Source organism: Perca flavescens, chromosome 1, assembly GCF_004354835.1.
Source record: "Perca flavescens isolate YP-PL-M2 chromosome 1, PFLA_1.0, whole genome shotgun sequence".
Lineage (NCBI taxonomy): Eukaryota > Metazoa > Chordata > Actinopteri > Perciformes > Percidae > Perca > Perca flavescens.
The window spans coordinates 22,309,729-22,328,273 of NC_041331.1; the positions used below are offsets into that span (position 1 = coordinate 22,309,729).

An 18,545-nucleotide genomic window follows, 5' to 3' on the forward strand; every position below is an offset into this window, starting at 1 on the left:
AGTTGACAATCATGTCCTTCTAATTCACTGATACTGAGGTATCTGTAATATTTTCACCACTGCAAAAAAAAGAAAATACTCTTGAGAAGCTGGAAGCTCTCGTGGGGAAAAAGAAAACAAACCGCACAGGCATCATCTTTGAAAAAATGCCACAGGAAAATAGGAGAGAAAAAAATTTCATAGCAGCAAGAATGAAAATTAAGCTTTGCACGCCTGTTTTCAAACCGTATATGAAGAATAAGTGATGAGTAAAAATATCAAAAATAAGCTCCCACACACTGTCAACACTTGCGGCAAATTTCAAAGAATACGTTTTCTGAAAACAAACTTTCGTCAGGCATTTTCACTGCATTATATGTTTGATGGTGCTGTTGTTTAATTACTGTATGCTGTCCCCTGTTTTCCATATTTGTATGGGAATGCATCCCTTTTGCTGGTATGTAATGTTTCTTCTTGTTTCTATTTATTTACTGAAATGATTATTGATTATATTTTGTGTTTTTAAAAATCTTTCCCAGGTGTTTACTCTGTTCTTTTGTATGATGGATTGCTCTGCCCCTATTATTGGTTGATAATCCTTTTGACGTATGTACATACATCTAATTTATTTACTGCAACTTGTTTAAATAAATGCCAGGTGAAGGTTGTTTAACTGAAATGAAGCCATTTAAAGCTGCCCTCATCAATAATTTTACATCAACAATGTATTCAATTACAATGTGTAAAAGGTCACTGGAGTGACAAAACCACAGATAAATATCACCCGCCACAGCAGTTCCTCTCTGCTACTTGAAACCTTTGAGTGTCTTTCAGCTCATTGTTTTGGTTTTACGGCTCACAACTTTATTGTTTTGGTTCACTCATCAGTGTAATTTCAGCTGTTTTCAGATAGTAACCTCTTATAAACCTACTGTTCCCAGCAACAAAAAGCCAAAAGACAAAGTTAGCGACTAGCTGGTAAACACAGTGGAGCATTTAGTAGCTATAGAGCCAGATATTTCCCTCAGGAGTTGGTGGAGATCAAAGCAGAGCTAAAAAGAGAATATATTTTTACTTACATTTGCTGGGTGGCCGCAAACACGTCTACAAATGAATAGCTTACTTTGATATTTCCACCCAGTCTGAACAAGGAACCTTTTTAATATATTGTCATTTGGAGATGAGAATAAACACGTCAAGATTAACAGTCAATTCCATTTGATTGGTGCTGTTGTTCAAACGTTGGGTGTGTACATTGTTGCTAGATGGCCTCAGTGAGAATCAGAGATCTAATCTTGGCAGCGGTAATGTCAGACTGCACTCGCTGAGTTGCACAACCCCAGACTGTACAGTATTAATCAAGCAGGAAGTTGTTGCCACCCTTTTATCAGCTGGCATATCTGACTCTTTCAATTGTGTGTCTGAGCCAGCAATCACAGCAAGTCAAGCCTCCTAATGACTCTTCAGGCCGGCCACTGGTCCCCATGGCAGCCTCTGGAGCCAGCTATGGCCCAGGAGGAAAGATGATTGGAAAGAAAAAGCGATGTAGGTCAGCACAAAGGAAGCATTTAAAAAAAAACAAAAAAAACTGTCAGATCTAAGTTTGGAGCTCATTCACCATTTCTCTGGTTGCAAGCAGGAAGCTGATCTAAGAGAGCTCATAAAAGGATAGTGAGGGGGACGTCACAGCGAAGGTGACAGTGAGTAGTGGAAGAAAAAAAAAAGAAGTGTTTTTGAAGTCATTAAACACATTTATCTCTAATTTTGAAAATGATATGACATCACTACATGTTTATGCATGAAGCGTTATTTACAAAAACAGCAACTCCCCAGTGGATCAATCTAAAGAACAAGGCAGCAAAAGTCAATTCAAAGAGCATCAACCACGTCGAACCCTGTAGATGGCTCCATTAGTTGTATTAGCCTGCGTGTTGAGAGGGGGGCGGTGGCCGGGTGATTTGTCCCTGTTGGGGGGGAGCGCTGAGTGGGCTGACATTGGAGCCTGGGCCTCATCCATCATTGATTGTGGGACCTATATTGTGTTCCATGGTCTCCTTGGGCGAGTGTATGATCAGCAAGACCCAGATACACTAATGTTTATGGAGACACACTTCCTATCCAGGCCCTGCTGGTAACCCTCATCCCTCATGTTCTCACCCGTCCATCCACTCTCCCTCCCTCGCCCTCTGCTTCCCATTCCTCTCCCCATCCCCTCATCAATTTCCTCTCTACCCTCTGCTGCCCTCATTTTGTTTCTCAATAAGATGTCTTCTCATCTCTCCTTCATTCCCCCTCCACCTCTGCCTTCTTTCTCAATCTCACCTCCACACTTGTTTTGCAAGTCACCCTCTCTTCCTCCTTTTCCATTCCACTATCTCCTTATTCACCTAATACACCTAATCCACCCTCTCCTGAGGGCGTTGACTGGAGCTGTGACGGGATGATGTTACATTACGCTCCTCACTCAGCTCGGCCAGACTCTGACAAATCTGCTCCTTGTGGGCAGTTTTCATGCATTGGTATACAGTATATTTGCTCGCACGCCCATGAGCTTTCTGCAACATCCTTGTATCATCTCTGAATGTCTGTAGTAGTTTGCACATTATAAGATTTGGCTCCAAATGTAGATACACAACACAGTTTTATACTCACCCAATCTCATCTATTGTTTAATTTATCTAAATGATAAAGCCAATATTTCATATTGTTTTCCCACATGAAGCCAGCTATTAAAATAAATGCAATACATCTTTGTCACTTTATAATCTCATATCCTATCTTAATTATTTCTGCATGACTTCTAGAGAATGATAAATGAAACGGATAGAATACTAACAAAAATAGCTTTTTCAAATGAGCTCTCTGATTCACTTTCTATTAGAGGCATAGTTCTTCTTTCTGTGATCAGTATTTAGGAAGCTAGTATACATAGTTGACTAAACACATTTTTATTAAAATCATATGCACAGAGATAAAATAGTGAATAATCTTCTTTTTTATATACTATTTTTATACTTTGTTTTGACAATTATGTTTTGACATAAAACGTTATTAGATTATGTTCACTGGCAAAGTTTTTTGGGGCGAAGGAAGTGTTGCATTTTTATACTGCATGTAAGTCTTATGGCGAAGGTTTGAGCTCCCACTATCCACCCTTTCTCAACATTTTTGATACTGGATACCTTTGATTATGGCTTAGATCAAACTTATAGTCAGAATTCAGATAGATGTCTAAATTCATCTGTTGCACACGGCTGTCTAGTTCTTTACTATCTTGAGTAGGACTAATTTGTAATGAATTCTTAGTAAATTCTGACTTTTTAAAAAACTAAAACAACATGGCTTACCAAGCAACCCACGTCAAACCACTCGACTCTGTTCACTCCAGCAGAAAATGTTCAACAAGTACAAAGATATTTTACTGTGAAAGTTCAGCGAAGGATAATCTTAAGAACAAAGCTAACACTACGGACCAGTCGAAAATCTCTTTGTGAACCGGTCCCTGGGTTTATTTATTTGCTCTTGTAAATTAGTGTTTAGATAAACATAATCCTAGAAATGAATATCCTATTTATGAGTTAAAGTAAAACATAAGTACACATAAGCACATTTATGTAGTAAAGTGTTTCGAATGGATAATTACAGACAGATTTTTACTGCTCAGCATTTGATATAGTTTTTATTCCAATCAGTTCTCACCCTGGTTATATTTAGAAAATAAAAACTCCACGCTTGCTTCATTAAGTGTGCATAAGTGCCATTTCTAAGTAAACAGATGGTAGCTAGACGAGCGTGCACAATAGACAATATGGTCGAAAAGACAAAAGTGTGAAAACGCAAACACTTAAATTCTTGTCATCCTGTTAATGTGGACTGCACGTTGCTTTGCTTGCTCTGAATATCTGTGAGGACTTCTTGCTCATACTCCTTGCTGCCGGACCTTTGATTGAATCCAGTCGCTTCTCCTGTAATTACTTACGTGATATACCTCTATCATAGTTGGTTGAATTAAGCATGTTCTTTTCATTTATTCAGTCTCTCTTAATCAATGTTAAACAGACTTTCCAACAGACAATACACGTGTGAGATAGGAGTAGATAAGGTGTCTCTGCATTGTTCCCTGGGATGTAACGAGCTGCTTTGTCCAATTACACAGAAAATGGCTCAGACTCAGATTGAGGCCATGAGGTCAAAAGTCAGGGTTTTGATCTCGATACGTCAAATCGAAGTGGTTGTCTTCCAGTGACATTGCCAACCACCCTTCCAGGAGGATTTTGTGTGTGTGTGTGTGTGTGTGTGTGTGTGTGTGTGTGTGTGTGTGTGTGTGTGTGTGTTTAGTTTCATAGACTTGCTGGTAGTTCATTTGCATTTCCCATCGAAAAAGTGAAGTGTGAAGTGAGATTAGAGCTTGCCTCAGTCTGATGATCCAGACTGTTTTATTAGCAGAGGAAGAAGGTAACTCTATAATTGCGCATTTCTGCCACTGCCTGTTTTGAGTATCATAGCTGGAGGTTGTTTTGCACTTTTTTTGGGCATTTATGAATCAGCCATTTTCAGCATGAGCTCACGCATACCCATTGTTGTGTGCTGTGGTGTTTCCGCTGGGTCACAGGGGGTTGGAGAAATTAAACGTATGAGGAAAGAGTGTGTTTCAAAGGCTTTCTAAATGTTTGCCCTGTGGGCTTTTTGCTATTTTCAATATATGCACCTTCTGAACAACTTCCTTCCTTTACTGCCCTCTTTTGAAGACTCCTGTTACCATGGTTACTGCAACCCCGTGTAAAATGCATGATTGTAGTGAGTACAACCTTAAGTGGGAGCACACATTTCAGTAGTCATGGTTACAACAACCTTCAAAGAATGAATTATGTAACTGGTGTTTGAGACAAAAGGGGCAACTCACAGCCACAGATATTCTTCCTTTTGTCCACCACCCTGGCATTATACATTTTTACTTTCTAATAATTGCACAAATGATCTTTATGTCTAGTTTTGTCAGTGAATAAAGAGATAACTGCAGTGAAAACAATGCAGTTGTTTTTAGTTAAAATGAGTTGTTACACAGGAATATTTATGTAACACGTCTCATCATTTTCTTTATCTCTGGACAAAAAGCTAATTTGAGGATGTTATCATGTCTGGTTGAGATATTATGCTGCACCAGTGCTGTGTGTGTGTGTGTGTGTGTGTGTGTGTGTGTGTGTGTGTGTGTGTGTGTTTTACGGTGAGTAAATACGTATATTTACACACACCTCACTACCCCACTTGCTCCATGTCCCGCATGTCCCGCAGGCTGTTGTCGTGCCAACAGTCTTGATTCGAGGACACTGTGTGCAGCAGCAGGTCTTTATTTGCCTTTCATGTCACCGTACATCAATCTTTGGTGACTATGACAGGCAGACACCACAAGTGTACTTGTCTAAAACAAATCCTCTTGGAGTGTTGATGAAACAAGTGTGTTATTAAGCCAATTTGTCTCTATTAAATGTGTCTGTGTCTCCAAGACAAATTCAGGAATAAAGGCAGAAACTCCAGTGGGGGAAAAAGAAGAGAAATAATCATCTCATGTTTGATAATTTTGACTGCTGACACATTTTGGCACAAGAAAACAATTGCACTTGTACAACTGCAAGAAAATCTACACTGCAGGAGGAAAAGTAGGAAAAGAAAAATATTAAATGAAATCAAGAAACAAATTGCTTTCTTTTTTAAGGCAGAGCACCAAACTAAAATTCAATGCAGGAGAAGTGTATCTGTTTTTTCCCTATGAACTCATTAGCTCTCTGAAATATGGCACATTGCTGTTACACAAAAATAAATATGATGTATTCTAAATATGATGTATTACTAAAAATAATTTGGTTTCAATTGGCTGCTTCATATTTGGGGTTTTATCTTCTGTCAGTTGAACTTATGAGTTGACACTGACTAGTCATTGAAACGTAAACATGTGGTCTGCCAAAGTAATGATGCTATGTTTTTAGTTGATAAATTAGGTCATCAACCTGAAGTGAGGAAATAACTCTGCTTTGATTTGCTTCCTGTTACTGTAATAAAACTCTTTCTCTAGCTTCCATTTTCGGTTTTCTGACATATGTTGTCTTTAGATCTCCACCTGGTTAACTGCCAGTTTGGATATATAATCTCCTCTCTAACACAGTTTATTGATCAGTTATCTCTTGTCTTATGTCTGCCTGTCCACTGAGCACCTAATTGTGTGTCTCAAGTTAGATGGAAAGAAAAGATTTACAACATCTGCTCTGTTCATTTGTTGTCCGACAAACCTTTTTTTTTACTGATGCAGCTGACAGTGTTTGACTTGACGATCAGGGGCGTCGTACTGGGGGGAAAAGGGGGACTGAGTACTCAGGGCCCTCATGTGAGGAGGGCCCAAAAAGATGCTATAATGAATAGCTGTGGATGCAGGGAGGGGCCCATAGAACATGCCTTTCTACAGGGCCCAGAATTTTGTGCTACCCCCCTGTTGACGATGCATCAGATCTTTGCAAATATTACAAAAACTTCCTGCAGGGAATACTGGAGTATACAGAGCAATTTATATGTTACAGTTAGGGGGAAAAATGCATGATATATGCAGGCCTGTATTAGCTACAACAGTTTTATATGCACCGTGTTAAAGTATTGCATGTGCTCGGCATGGCTGAGATGATTTATAGCCAAATATTCACAGTAGAAGGAAATTGAGAAAATTCCCAGCTGTGTTTATGTGAGGTTGATTAGTCAAGATCCATGTGGTCTCTGTCTTGTGTGTTGGGTGTTGAATAAGGAGGGTTCAATCGGATGTCATTGAGCCAACCCCTCCTACAAGTAAGCATTTATAGACTCTTTGGGACCCAGCTGACAGGCATATATTATTTGCTCTATAGTCTAAGTGGGGAATGCCTTTAAAGGCTCGTATATGTAGCTGAGCTGGAAATGAACTATTTAGAGGGGAGAAGGTGATGGAGGGTACATATAAAAGAGCTTTTTACAAATTAATGTTTTAAACTTCAGGTGGCTGCTGTTGTCCCATAAAATCTACCTGACAAATCTACAAACGTACCAGACAAACAACCAATCAGGCATAAACATTGTGAAAAGGGTAATGTGAATTTTACACTTTCATGCACTAAAAGCTCTGCTGAGATTTTAACGTCGGCAGTGGATGCTCGAATGTCAGAGGAGCAGAATTACCTTCCAACAGTTTTCAAACCAGTCGCAACTATTCCACCCAATGGGTGATAATGGTTGGGTGATAAAACACTGATGGACTTCAAGCAGGTTTTAAACATCTACACATTGATTTTCATTTCATAGTAAATAATTTGAAAATACAGGCTCTGTTGGGGGAAGGTGATGATCAGATCATCTGGGTATGATGTATTATATGGTCAAAAAGCTTTTTTTGTTCCACTCTTAACTTAGCTGGGCACCTTTTTAACTAATTGATCGTAGCCCCATTCCCAAAAAAGCATCATAAGGTAATATCAGTCCCATTATGCTGTAAGTCTATAGGCTTAAGGTCATCTTTACGTTAAAAGAAGTCGTAAGTATTCCTGCAAAAAACAGAATCGTAATCCAATTTACAGACGCACACAATAATAAACATATCAGATGATGATGACAAACTTAATTCATTTAGCAATTATTGCAGGCTGCCTAGGAGAAAAAGTTCTGAAATAGGTAAAACAGTGGGTATGATGCTTGAACACAGAGCACCACCACAATACATGTGGGAGTCAACTCAGTATTACAGCGTAACTGCCATGTGGTACAGTATGTCATTATTTTAATTTATTACATGGCTTGGTTGAATACTTGATTCTGATTAGTCAATCACAGCATTTTGTGGACTGCTATTTCTTTATAACAGACCGTTGCTTAGTATAACAGACCGTTGCCATGGACTGAGTCTTAGACTCAGGCGGACCATTTTTAATCAATAAAATCATTTTTTAATCAATATTTGTGCTTATACAGATCAGATCACAAAGGGAGAGAGGTTGGAGGAAACGGGGCTCCTTAATAGAGCTTTTGCCAGCAGTGCAAACAGAGCATCAGTTAGCTCATTCCCTGGCTTCCGCCAAAAAGCTGTGCTCATCAGCGGTAAAGCTAAGGCGTCATCAGCGGGTAACCTAAGTTTGAGAAGCCGTGTTTGAAGTGTTTATCGGTGTTTATCAGTGTTTTAAGCCCCCAACGTCTCCTTCCAGGCAGCGCTGCCTGGAAGGCACTAAGATTAGGCAATGGTTAGGGTTAGGGCTAAGGTTAGGGTTAGGTGCCTTTAAGTCAACGGTCACAGCATTGCCTGGAAGGAGACTTTGGGGGCTTAAAACACCATCGAGCGTTTGAAGCCATGTAATAACCGGGATAATGTAGAGCGAGCCGGTCATTATTGCAAACTGACCTCTCTTCCTGCATCACCCTGTCAGGGTTCTAATTCGCAATAATGTCATTATCCCCTGCGTAACACATTGTTCCCCTATGTGTTGGGGGTTGATATTAGAAGCTGTAATTGAACATTTTTAGCTTTCTCTGCGTTATCAGTTTGACCTGTTAGAGAAATAATGCAGTCATGTTTCAGATGTCTTCATCAGCTGATACCTAAAATAGTAAGCTGTGTTTGCAACAGAAACCATTACATTTTTAATTAAGTCTGCGCTGCATTGTTGGCGCTCTGACCTGCAGATCACAGGAAATAAACGCAGTGACAAATCTATTCTATTCTTTTCTCTTCTACACCATATCTTTTTCCCCTGCTCACTCTCGCTCTGCTTTTACTTGTCTCTTTGCTGTACAAACCCTGTCCATCTCTCACCCCTCCTTCTTCAGCCTTCTTCTATTTGTCTTGCCCATCTAACATGTCAGCTTGCTTCCTTTCTGACTCTTTACCCGAACCAAACCTGTTCTGTTTCCAGGCTAGTGTCAATCTCCCTTCTTTACTTTGGTGTGTGTGTGTGTGTGTGTGTGTGTGTGTGTGTGTGTGTGTGTGTGTGTGTGTGTGTGTGTGTGTGTGTGTGTGTGTGTGTGTGTGTGTGTGTGTGTGTGTGTGTGTGTGTGTGTGTGTGTGTGTGTGTGTGTGTGTGTGTGTGTGTGTGTGTGTGTGTCAGTCTCACATTAATTTGAGTCCGTAACCTCACTTTGTTCATTCTATTATTCCTCAGAATCTTAACCAAGACAAATCCTCTCCTTCACTTTTTCTCAACCTCTGTGTACAGATAAGTCTTCAAATTTATCTTTCCCTCTAAGATCATATTTTCCACAATACCTTCTTCTAATCTCTTCTACTTTTACCTTTGTGTTTTACAGCTCACCCGCTCCCGCTCTGTTTCTCTAAATCCTTCTGTTTTTTTCTTTCTGGATTGTCTCACAGCGATAAGTGCTTGTTAGTCTTATTTCTCAAAAGGCTTCTACTGGTATAGATTTTTGGATTTTCCCTGTTTACCAAATTGTTACATATCCTTCACTAATTTTAGTATTTTATTTATATTGTCAGTCAGATATATTGGTGTTTATTACTTTAGGTGTGAATATTTAGTTGATGGCCTAGTTTTGTTCATGCACAATTCTCAGTGTGTGAAAAGACAGGGGGTGGTGGAGAAAGTTTCACAGGTGAATGTTTAGCTTGAGGTCTTGTTATGATTATACTGACACTGTTTGACTACTGGACATACAGATTCAACTGAGTGATCAAATCTAGCTGTTTCCAGCTGAGGCTCTTATCTAAGGTCAAGTCTTTATCATTTAGTGATTTTAAAAGGGTCATACTTTTGTCTTGACTCACCTCAACTACTGTAATGCCCTCTATGTTGCTGTTAGCTAGGCCTCCCTGTCACGCTTGCAGAAACAAAGGCAATATCCTTTTGAAACCGAAAAGGACCCTTCCGAAATATGAGCATTTTTATTTGAATATGTGTGTGTTTGTGTCCATTTTAACAGGACTCCGGGTAACAAACCAGGCAGCAGCCCCAGAGGTCAGACCCCAGACGAGACCGGACGTCGCCACGATGCCAACTCCTCTGTTTCTGACTTGGCCAACTCCGTCACCAGTGACATGCTCATGGTAACAACACAGTATATCTCAAGCTCCACAAGACCCATTTGATATTGATACACCACTAACTCATTCGTGGTCTGTCTGTTTTCTGCATTGCCAAACTCATCTATATTAAGACGGGGAGGACTGCTGTCAGAAAAGCCTTTTAAATCATAATAAATGAGACGGCTGAGAGACTTGAATGGTGCTTCCAGATCATCTTTTCTAATCTCAGATGAAAGTTTCATGCAGGCCTTGAGACAAGGAAGTGGATGAGGAAGCAAGGGGGTAGACAAAATAATGTAAAAAATTCATTCAGTTCATTATGTCTCTGTTGCTTGGTTTTTAACTTGTAGCAGCTAATCTTGTTTGATACAGCTTGAATGCACAGCTTGGCAGTTCATTCTTGACCTTGGAAACTGCAGTTGACAAAACAATCTCCACTCAAGGGCTGTGTTGTATATGTTGGTATTGATTTAACTAAGATTTATGTTGATATTCTATGAGAGCCCACTTTAAAAAGCAGTGCCTTTAGTGATAACGGTCACTTGGACAATTGGCTGAAATTACTTTATAGCAGTATTTGTGATTAAGTTGGAGTTTAGTGTTCAGTTTTGTAATTCCACTTTCTTACAACTTGGGTCCTTTTTTTGCAGTTTCACTACAAAAAAATCACTTATGTCAGTAATAATATAATTTTACTTATCAAATTAGTTGCTGACTATCTGGGAACATGGCAGCTTTGGTAAAAATATGTCTGCTTGGGCGAGAAACACAAGCATTCAGACAATCATGCCAGCCTACAGGTTAGCCAAACTTATTTGGGAAATTAAACAAAAACTGTTGTAAACATCTATCACTATTTACTGACTAGCCTCCTGGTTTAATTTTGACCTAAACTTTACCTGCCAGATCACATTCAATGTTTTGTTTTTACACTTGATAGCAATGAGGCCAAGGCTATACAAATCATTACATACAATCATTTTTAATTAACCAGAATTATCCTTAATAAAGTAATTTTGCATTGGGGCGCCTAGGTAGCTCACCTGGTTGAGCGTGCCACCATGTACAGAGGTTCAGTCCTTGTTGCAGCGGCTGTGGGTTCAGTTCCAACCTGTGGCCCTTTGCTGCATGTCATCCCCCTTCTCTCTCCCACTTTCCTGACTTAATCTGTCCTATCAATAAAGGCAATACATGGCAATAAATAAATAAATCTTAAAATAATTTTGCATGAGGTGTTTACATTTCATTGTCTACCACCTACTGTAAACAATACACTGTGTCTGTTCCAGAGAAGAAAGTGAGAAAAGAAAGTCTACACATTTTAGTTCAATTGAGCGAAGTCCTCTGAGAAGTGTTTCCTCCTTGCAAGTCTTTCATCACTCAGAAAGTACTGTCTCCATCCCACTCAGCTCACAAACCTGTAGAGCATCACAGTTAGTTATTGCCATACAGTAACTCCGATAACTGAAACATACAGTAATCACCACTCTGGAGTGAGACACTGGGAGGGGAGGGGATGTGCGCCTTTTCAGAGAGATTCAGTAATTAGCAGTGAAGGAACACGGAGTGCTGTGGGTGCTACGAGAATATGGCAAGGATGGGTATGAGCAGTGGGTAATTATGTGGGTCTCATGGTGTGTCTAAGGAATTCACAGTGGTGGTGCTTAATGATAATACTCATTCTGGGCAGTTTTGCCATAGGCATCTATATATTACACAACCCTCATTCCATGCTGAAAATACCTATCCAGCACTTTTAAGCCACTTGTGCTGCTGTAGGGAAAGCAGTGGCAGTATATACCGACTTTATTTTATACTGAGAAAAAAAGGATGCATGGAAATGGCATTGAACATCAGAGTATATATACATCAAACCCTCTCAAGCGTCTCGGGTGATAGGGATTGGGGGAGGATCGGTGGGGGTCATGTCAGCATCATATGGTTCTTATCAGGATGTACTCTGACACTGCTTTCATTTTTTGAGATGCTCACAGAGCCGCTGGTGTGAAGGTGTCTTTTCTCTGTGTCAACACCCATCCACACATTTGCAGAGGTGTGCTTTTTTTTGTTTAAAGGATAAGGCTGGCTATGTTTTTTTGTTTTTGTGGATCTGTCAACAAATCCCATGAAGACCAAATCTAGCAATGTGTTTGTCCGTCCCTCAATACTTTTTGACTTCCACAGCCTACAGTGTATGTGGATCTCAGCACCAAGCCCATTCATTCTTACAAAAGACGTGAATCTTTAGAAATTGGTCACATACTTTCATTTTGTGTTTTAAAGGCTAAATAATTTCATAAAACAAGGGGGAACTGTAGCTTACAAATGTATACTATTTTTCAGATGCGGATTGAAACACATTGAGCTATTGAGTATTTACAGCAGCATTCGAATTGACTCAAAATAAACTATAGTGCCCATGTTTATTGTAATAAATGTAAGTCAGTGCAAAATGTGGCTAATTCTTGTAGTTTTTGGACAACAATGGAGGTTAAGCAAGACTGACAATATTTGTTGGTAGAATCAATTCAATGAGTTTCTTGATGAAACAAAATATAAAATTGACATGATGAAATGAACGCAGAGAAGGCACATCAGTATCCATATATGTAGGCTATCTAACGTTGAGCATAAATTTAAAGTGTTGTTCAGACTTGGCCATGTTTTGGGCTCCCAGAGAATCTGCATCTATTGTACGTGGGTTGTTTGGGTATCAGAAAAAGAAATTAGAGAGGAGGATTTAAGAATTGAATAAGATGGGAGGACTCTGGAAAAAAAGAAAGAGCACCCAACACAGAAAATGGGGAAAAGCAATTTAGGCCAGCTGTTGGGTGGAGGATTGCATAATGAAAAGTGATCATATTTAGCATGGAGAATGAGGCTGAGCACCACCATCAGAAATATGTGGGAGAATACAGAATTGGATATTACATTTCTGGAACTGCTCCTTGAGTAATGCCTCTAGCTCTTCCCCCATCAGATAGCACTTTTTAAACTGGATTTCTCCCCCTCCCTCCAGGCCACGCCACCATCAGTCAGAGGGTCTGTCTACCAACAGATAATCTCCTCTCATCTCCACACAGTCAGACAGCAGCCATGACATAATATTATGCTAGATTGCCAGTTAGGAGCTGTGTTAATAAGGTGGAAGTGCAGAATTAGTGCCCCCTGTGGATTGGAGTCCAATATTCTTATTTAGTGTGATACCACCTGTCAGCTGCTATGGCAGTGTTTAATCTGTGTGAGGACATGCTTTGAATATTGCCAATTTGACCTAGTGGTCTGATGATACTACAATTTTAATGATACTACATTTTGTATATACTTATACACTCCACTGTCAATTCATTAAGTACATGGTTAAAACTAAAACTCATAAATGCATCAGCCCTGCAATAAACCCTACCTTCATGAAATTATAAGAGTTTCTGTTGACTGTTTTCAAGGTGCTGATTCTACTTTGTGGTTGAGCTTGACATTTCATTCTTGACCTTGGAAACAGCAGTTGACAAAACAATCTCAACTCAAGGTCCACTCACTTGTGTTGTTTTGAGCTTTCGACTGTATCGCATAGCCCTCATGAAGAAATTCCTCCATTCTGAGAAACTCTAATATATGCATATGTGTGTGTGTGTGTGTGTGTGTGTGTGTGTGTGTGTGTGTGTGTGTACAAAAAGGAGTAGGAAGAAGTAAAATGTTGATGCTTGTCTGGTCCTACCCTTCTTCTATACTATTCAAATCTTTCAGTTCTCAATACCAACTCTCCGGAAGCATCCATCCCAACAACTAAATCACTCAGTTCTTCCTCTTCATACATAATCAACATCAATACCCAAGAATGTGAAAAAGAACAACATCACCATTAGCATGCTTTACATCCCCCTTTCTCGTTTCTGTGCCTTGCAAAAATATTTTTTTTATCACTTTAAACTGTTTTACTTAGATTTTTACTTTTGATTTAAGTTTAATTTCTTCCTCTAGTCCATTCCACAAAATCACCCCACAAATTGATATGAACATACATTTGAGATTGGTGCGAACATGTTGTTTCAAATTAACATTTTCTCTTAAGTTATGTATTTTTTGTATATTGCCAGGAAGTAAATTATGTCTTGCTTTGTACATTGTGCAGTCTTAAATTCCACCAGATCCCTGAATATCAATGCATGTGACTTTAAAAAACGATTATTAGTGTGTTCCCAATATCCAACATTGTTTACTATCTTTATGGTTCTTTTTTGTTGTATGCATAATGATTGGAGGGTGCTTTTGTAGGTGTTCCCCCATACGTCCTAAACACAGTAATTAAGATACAGTAAATGAAAAGCTTACATAACTTTATCTCCTCTTCCTCCGGTGTCCTCCTTAGTTGTCTCCAGGTTCGGAGGATGATGACCACGAGGGTCAAGTGTGTGAGAAACTGGGTCGTATTCAGTTCAGCGTTGGATACAGTTTTCAGGACTCCACCCTCACTGTCAAAGTTCTCAAGGGCCAGGATTTGCCTGCTAAGGACTTTTCCGGCACCTCTGATCCATTTGTCAAACTCTACCTGCTGCCAGACAAGAAGCACAAACTGGAGACCAAAGTCAAGAGGAAGAATCTGAACCCCCACTGGAATGAAACCTTCCTGTTTGAAGGTTTGATGGAGGAAGCTTTCCTAATACATACATAACAACATTAACAGCGCATGCAGGCACTCCATAGCTGTTTTTTTTCTATGTGCATCACTGACTTATCGAGACTGTGTTGTTTTTCAGGATTCCCCTATGAGAAGGTGGTCCAGAGGACTCTATACCTACAGGTTCTCGACTACGACCGCTTCAGCAGGAATGACCCCATTGGAGAGGTGTCCATCCCCCTCAACAAACTGGACCTGGCCAACATGCAGACTTTCTGGAAGGAGCTGAATCCATGTAGCGATGGCAGCGTGAGTAAGAAGGAAAATGGGGGGGAGGGAAGAAAGAGGGTAGAGGAACAAGGAGGACAGGGAGGAGGGGAATCTGTAGATTGGACAGAATGTAATGGGTGATGTCATTCCTGGCTGCCGTGATGCTCTCAGGGGAAATGTGGCAGCGTGCTGGTGGGAGAAGAGAGAGAAGGGAATATGGAGAGGCTGACAGGTAGATGGAGAGAACGCAGACAGCCAGATGAAGAAACAGAAGTACACAGTAAGCAACAGAAGGGAGAGCAATGTGAAAAGGGGATTAAAAAAAAGTAAAGAATTCACTGTTGTTGTGTGTGATTTCTCCAGGGGAGTCGAGGGGATCTGCTGGTGTCTCTGTGCTACAACCCCACAGCCAACACCATCACTGTGAGCATCATTAAAGCACGCAACCTCAAAGCCATGGACATTGGAGGCACTTCTGGTATAGATGCTCCTTCATCTCCCGTGACCTTTTATTGTTGCTCTTCTAAATCATTGCTGCTTCAAAATAAAAAATGATAAAATCTTATTTTTTTTTGTTCACTACTAAAGAAAATCCATGATAGCACATAAACTAACATTGCATTAAATTGTGGTAAACAGGAATAAGATATTGTAAACAAACAGCACATTTCCCTCTCGGCAGACCCCTATGTAAAAGTGTGGTTGATGCACAAGGACAAGCGTGTGGAGAAGAAGAAGACGGTGGTAATGAAGCGCTGTCTAAACCCCGTTTTCAACGAGTCCTTCCCCTTTGACGTGCCTGCTCACGTGCTGAGAGAGACCACCATAATTATCACCGTCATGGACAAGGACAGGCTCAGTCGCAATGATGTCATTGGAAAGGTATCTCCTTCCCTCTTCTTCACTTCTTCTTCTTCTCTTCTTCTCTTTCTCTGTTTTCCTGAGTATGTGACAGAGCATCAGCAGCTGATCACTGAGCCAGTCTCTACTGACCCCTGCTGGAACACGCAGACCCGTCTTCTGCATTGAAAATTAATAAATGAGAAGAAAAACGCTTAATTTTAAGGGTGAACCAGTTTTTATTTGGACTTACACCAAAAACAAATAAGCATGACATGCAGGCAAATCTTTTATGTAAATATAGTCACTCTGTGATGTGTCCAAATTCCCCCAACTATAACTGACTTTAATATATGGCACATTGCATTATTGGCTATTTGTTGAACCATCAAAATTGGCTAGTACAAAGGATCTGTTGCACACACCAAGACTAAGAGAGGCAAATGAAACCTTGAATGTTGAGGTTTCAGTGTTACCAATATATGTGTGTTGTTGTATTTCTTCTATTGGTTAGTTAGGGTCTGTTATTTCCTCATCATTTCTCAATATTCCCTAGGAAAAACTGTAATTTGATGCTAATTATGGAAAACATTACGTTTAGATAGCTGTGGTCAGTTAGTTACTTGCTTTCCAAAAGAATGTCTTTGAACGTACTGCTGCGTTTTAAACTCATTTATCATTGGAAACTTTATCCATCATATATATTCAACAAAGTCACATTTTCCCATTTTCAGCTGACCTTTCTGTGTACTTACTGAAAGAGTTTAGGCTAAGTTAGCTCAACAATTAATTGGAATTAATACACTGGAAGTGTACCAATTTAACACTCTCTGACATTGTTCTTTTCAGGACAATTCTAAGGAATTTACTGACCCGTCAAATAAAGCATTGCCTTAGTTTCTGCTATTTTTGTTACTGATTCATAGATCATTATTCAACTTGACTCTAACCACATCAGTCCTTGTGCATACTGACAGATTTGTTTATTTCAAATCAAATACCCACGTCTCTTAATGTATAGATGTACACTGGAGATACGAGCTCTAACACAATTCAATGTATCATGTCTGTCTAAAATACTGGAAAGACCCCAAAGCTCAACTCAAATGACTTAAAGACTTAGCGTTTGATCTTCATTAGTGTCAGCATTAGCCTTTCTCAGAGTATTTCAGCAAGTGAAATCTCTTCCTCTAATGGCTCTTTTTCTGCCCTGGATTTGAGTTAAATTCTGATTGGAGTGGCAGGCTTAGTGGTGAAAACAGGGCTAGACTTAACACTCACAGTGAGTTTTTTTTTTACTTAATACCCCCATATTTTTTTTTCCTCTTTACAAATAACATCAATCTCTGTGTGACATTTAGGTTACATTAACTCTCTCTTTCTCACAGATTTATCTTTCATGGAAGAGCGGCCCAGCAGAGGTAAAACACTGGAAAGACATGATGGGTCGTCCTCGTAATCCTGTGTCCCAGTGGCATGCTCTCAAGGCCTGAGGGACCCAAGGACCAACCTGCCTACAGTGTTTTCCCCTCAGAATTCAGCATTAGCCCCTTCCCTTAGCACATATCCCCCATATTTCCTGACTGCAGTGTTGGGCTGCAGACAATGTGTGTCATCTCTTTGTTCTCAGGCCTCTTTGATATCCTCCGCCCTCAGTCATCCTTAAAATTTCACCCTCGTCAAGTTCCGATTCCCACCTGACCCTTGTCTCATCTCTTTTGTCAGAACTTAAAAATGTCTTTGATGTCTTTCCTCACTTCCTCCTTGTGACCTTTTTCAATGAGATTTTTCTTCAAGATCATTCTCAGTCTTTCCTTCACCTTGTCAACCATTCCCAGTGTTCAACATTAGAGCAGGACCTCTTGCCACCCCTGACTACAAACTACCAACCAAAAACGTATCAAACTAATATTCCAACAATTCTCTGTGGCGGCAAGACGTGTGTGTGTGAATGGCACTGACCTGTGCAACCCATTTATTCACCTACATCTGGTGTTGCAGTGAGGAATCTTCCACTCTGCTCCTCGCCTCTTCGTTCAAGTCCTCTTCCGTTACGTCACTATTCCTGCATACCTTTTTAAAATGCCTGAAAAATCAGGAAAACCGACACAGGCAATGGAAGAGTGATGGGCTGTATTTTAAATTAATTTTTAAATGGAATTAGACTCTGTCACTCAACTCATGTTTGATCTTTTTCACTTTTCACTCTTTCTCTGGCACCACTGTAATAATTCTTCCTTGGCTGGAACCCTTTGTCGTCTGTGCGTGCTGTGGGTGATGTGCTGTAACCCCAAATGAAGTTCTTCGAAAAAAAAAAAAAAAAAAAAATATGAACATGAACGTTTAACGATGGTCCAATAGGGCAAGTGTAAAAAAAAGAAATATGTTCCAATTTTTTTTTTTTTTTTTTTTAAAAATCCCAATGGACGGAAAAAAATGAGTAACGTGATTAATGTTGTTTTCTTTTTGGATTTTCAAAAGAACTTACAGAATCAACCTGTTCTTCCAGACACAGAAAATAAGCAAAAAGCCAGCTTCCGTGTGTGTGTGTGTGTGTGTGTGTGTGTGTGTGTGTGTGTGTGTGTGTGTGTGTGTGTGTGTGTGTGTGTGTGTGTGTGTGTGTGTGTGTGTGTGTGTGTGTGTGTGTGTGTGTGTGTGTGTGTGTGTGTGTGTGTGTGTGTGTGTGTGTGTGTGTGTGTGTGTGTGTGTGTGTGTGTGTGTGTGTGTCTGTCTGTCTGTCTGTAAATAAGGAAGTATTTTGCACAGCTAAATAAGACTGTAGACTATAAGACTAAGAAA

The 18,545-nt window shown here is 39.9% G+C and overlaps 1 protein-coding gene across 2 annotated transcripts in view; it reads left to right on the forward strand.

Moving 5' to 3' along the window:
- syt7b (synaptotagmin VIIb) overlaps positions 1-18,054 on the forward strand; it is a 45,046-nt gene extending 26,992 nt beyond the window's left edge. Inside the window, exons 5-10 of one of the 2 annotated variants that reach the window (XM_028579172.1) lie at positions 9,916-10,039; positions 14,388-14,655; positions 14,776-14,945; positions 15,270-15,384; positions 15,589-15,788; positions 17,135-18,054. In XM_028579172.1, coding sequence (XP_028434973.1) covers positions 9,916-10,039; positions 14,388-14,655; positions 14,776-14,945; positions 15,270-15,384; positions 15,589-15,788; positions 17,135-17,239 — 982 coding nt within the window. In that variant the 3' untranslated portion in view covers positions 17,240-18,054. Of the gene's footprint in view, positions 1-9,915; positions 10,040-14,387; positions 14,656-14,775; positions 14,946-15,077; positions 15,187-15,269; positions 15,385-15,588; positions 15,789-17,134 lie in introns of those variants that run through there. The other variant, XM_028579179.1, reaches the window with a different exon arrangement.
- Positions 18,055-18,545: the final 491 nt, after the last annotated feature.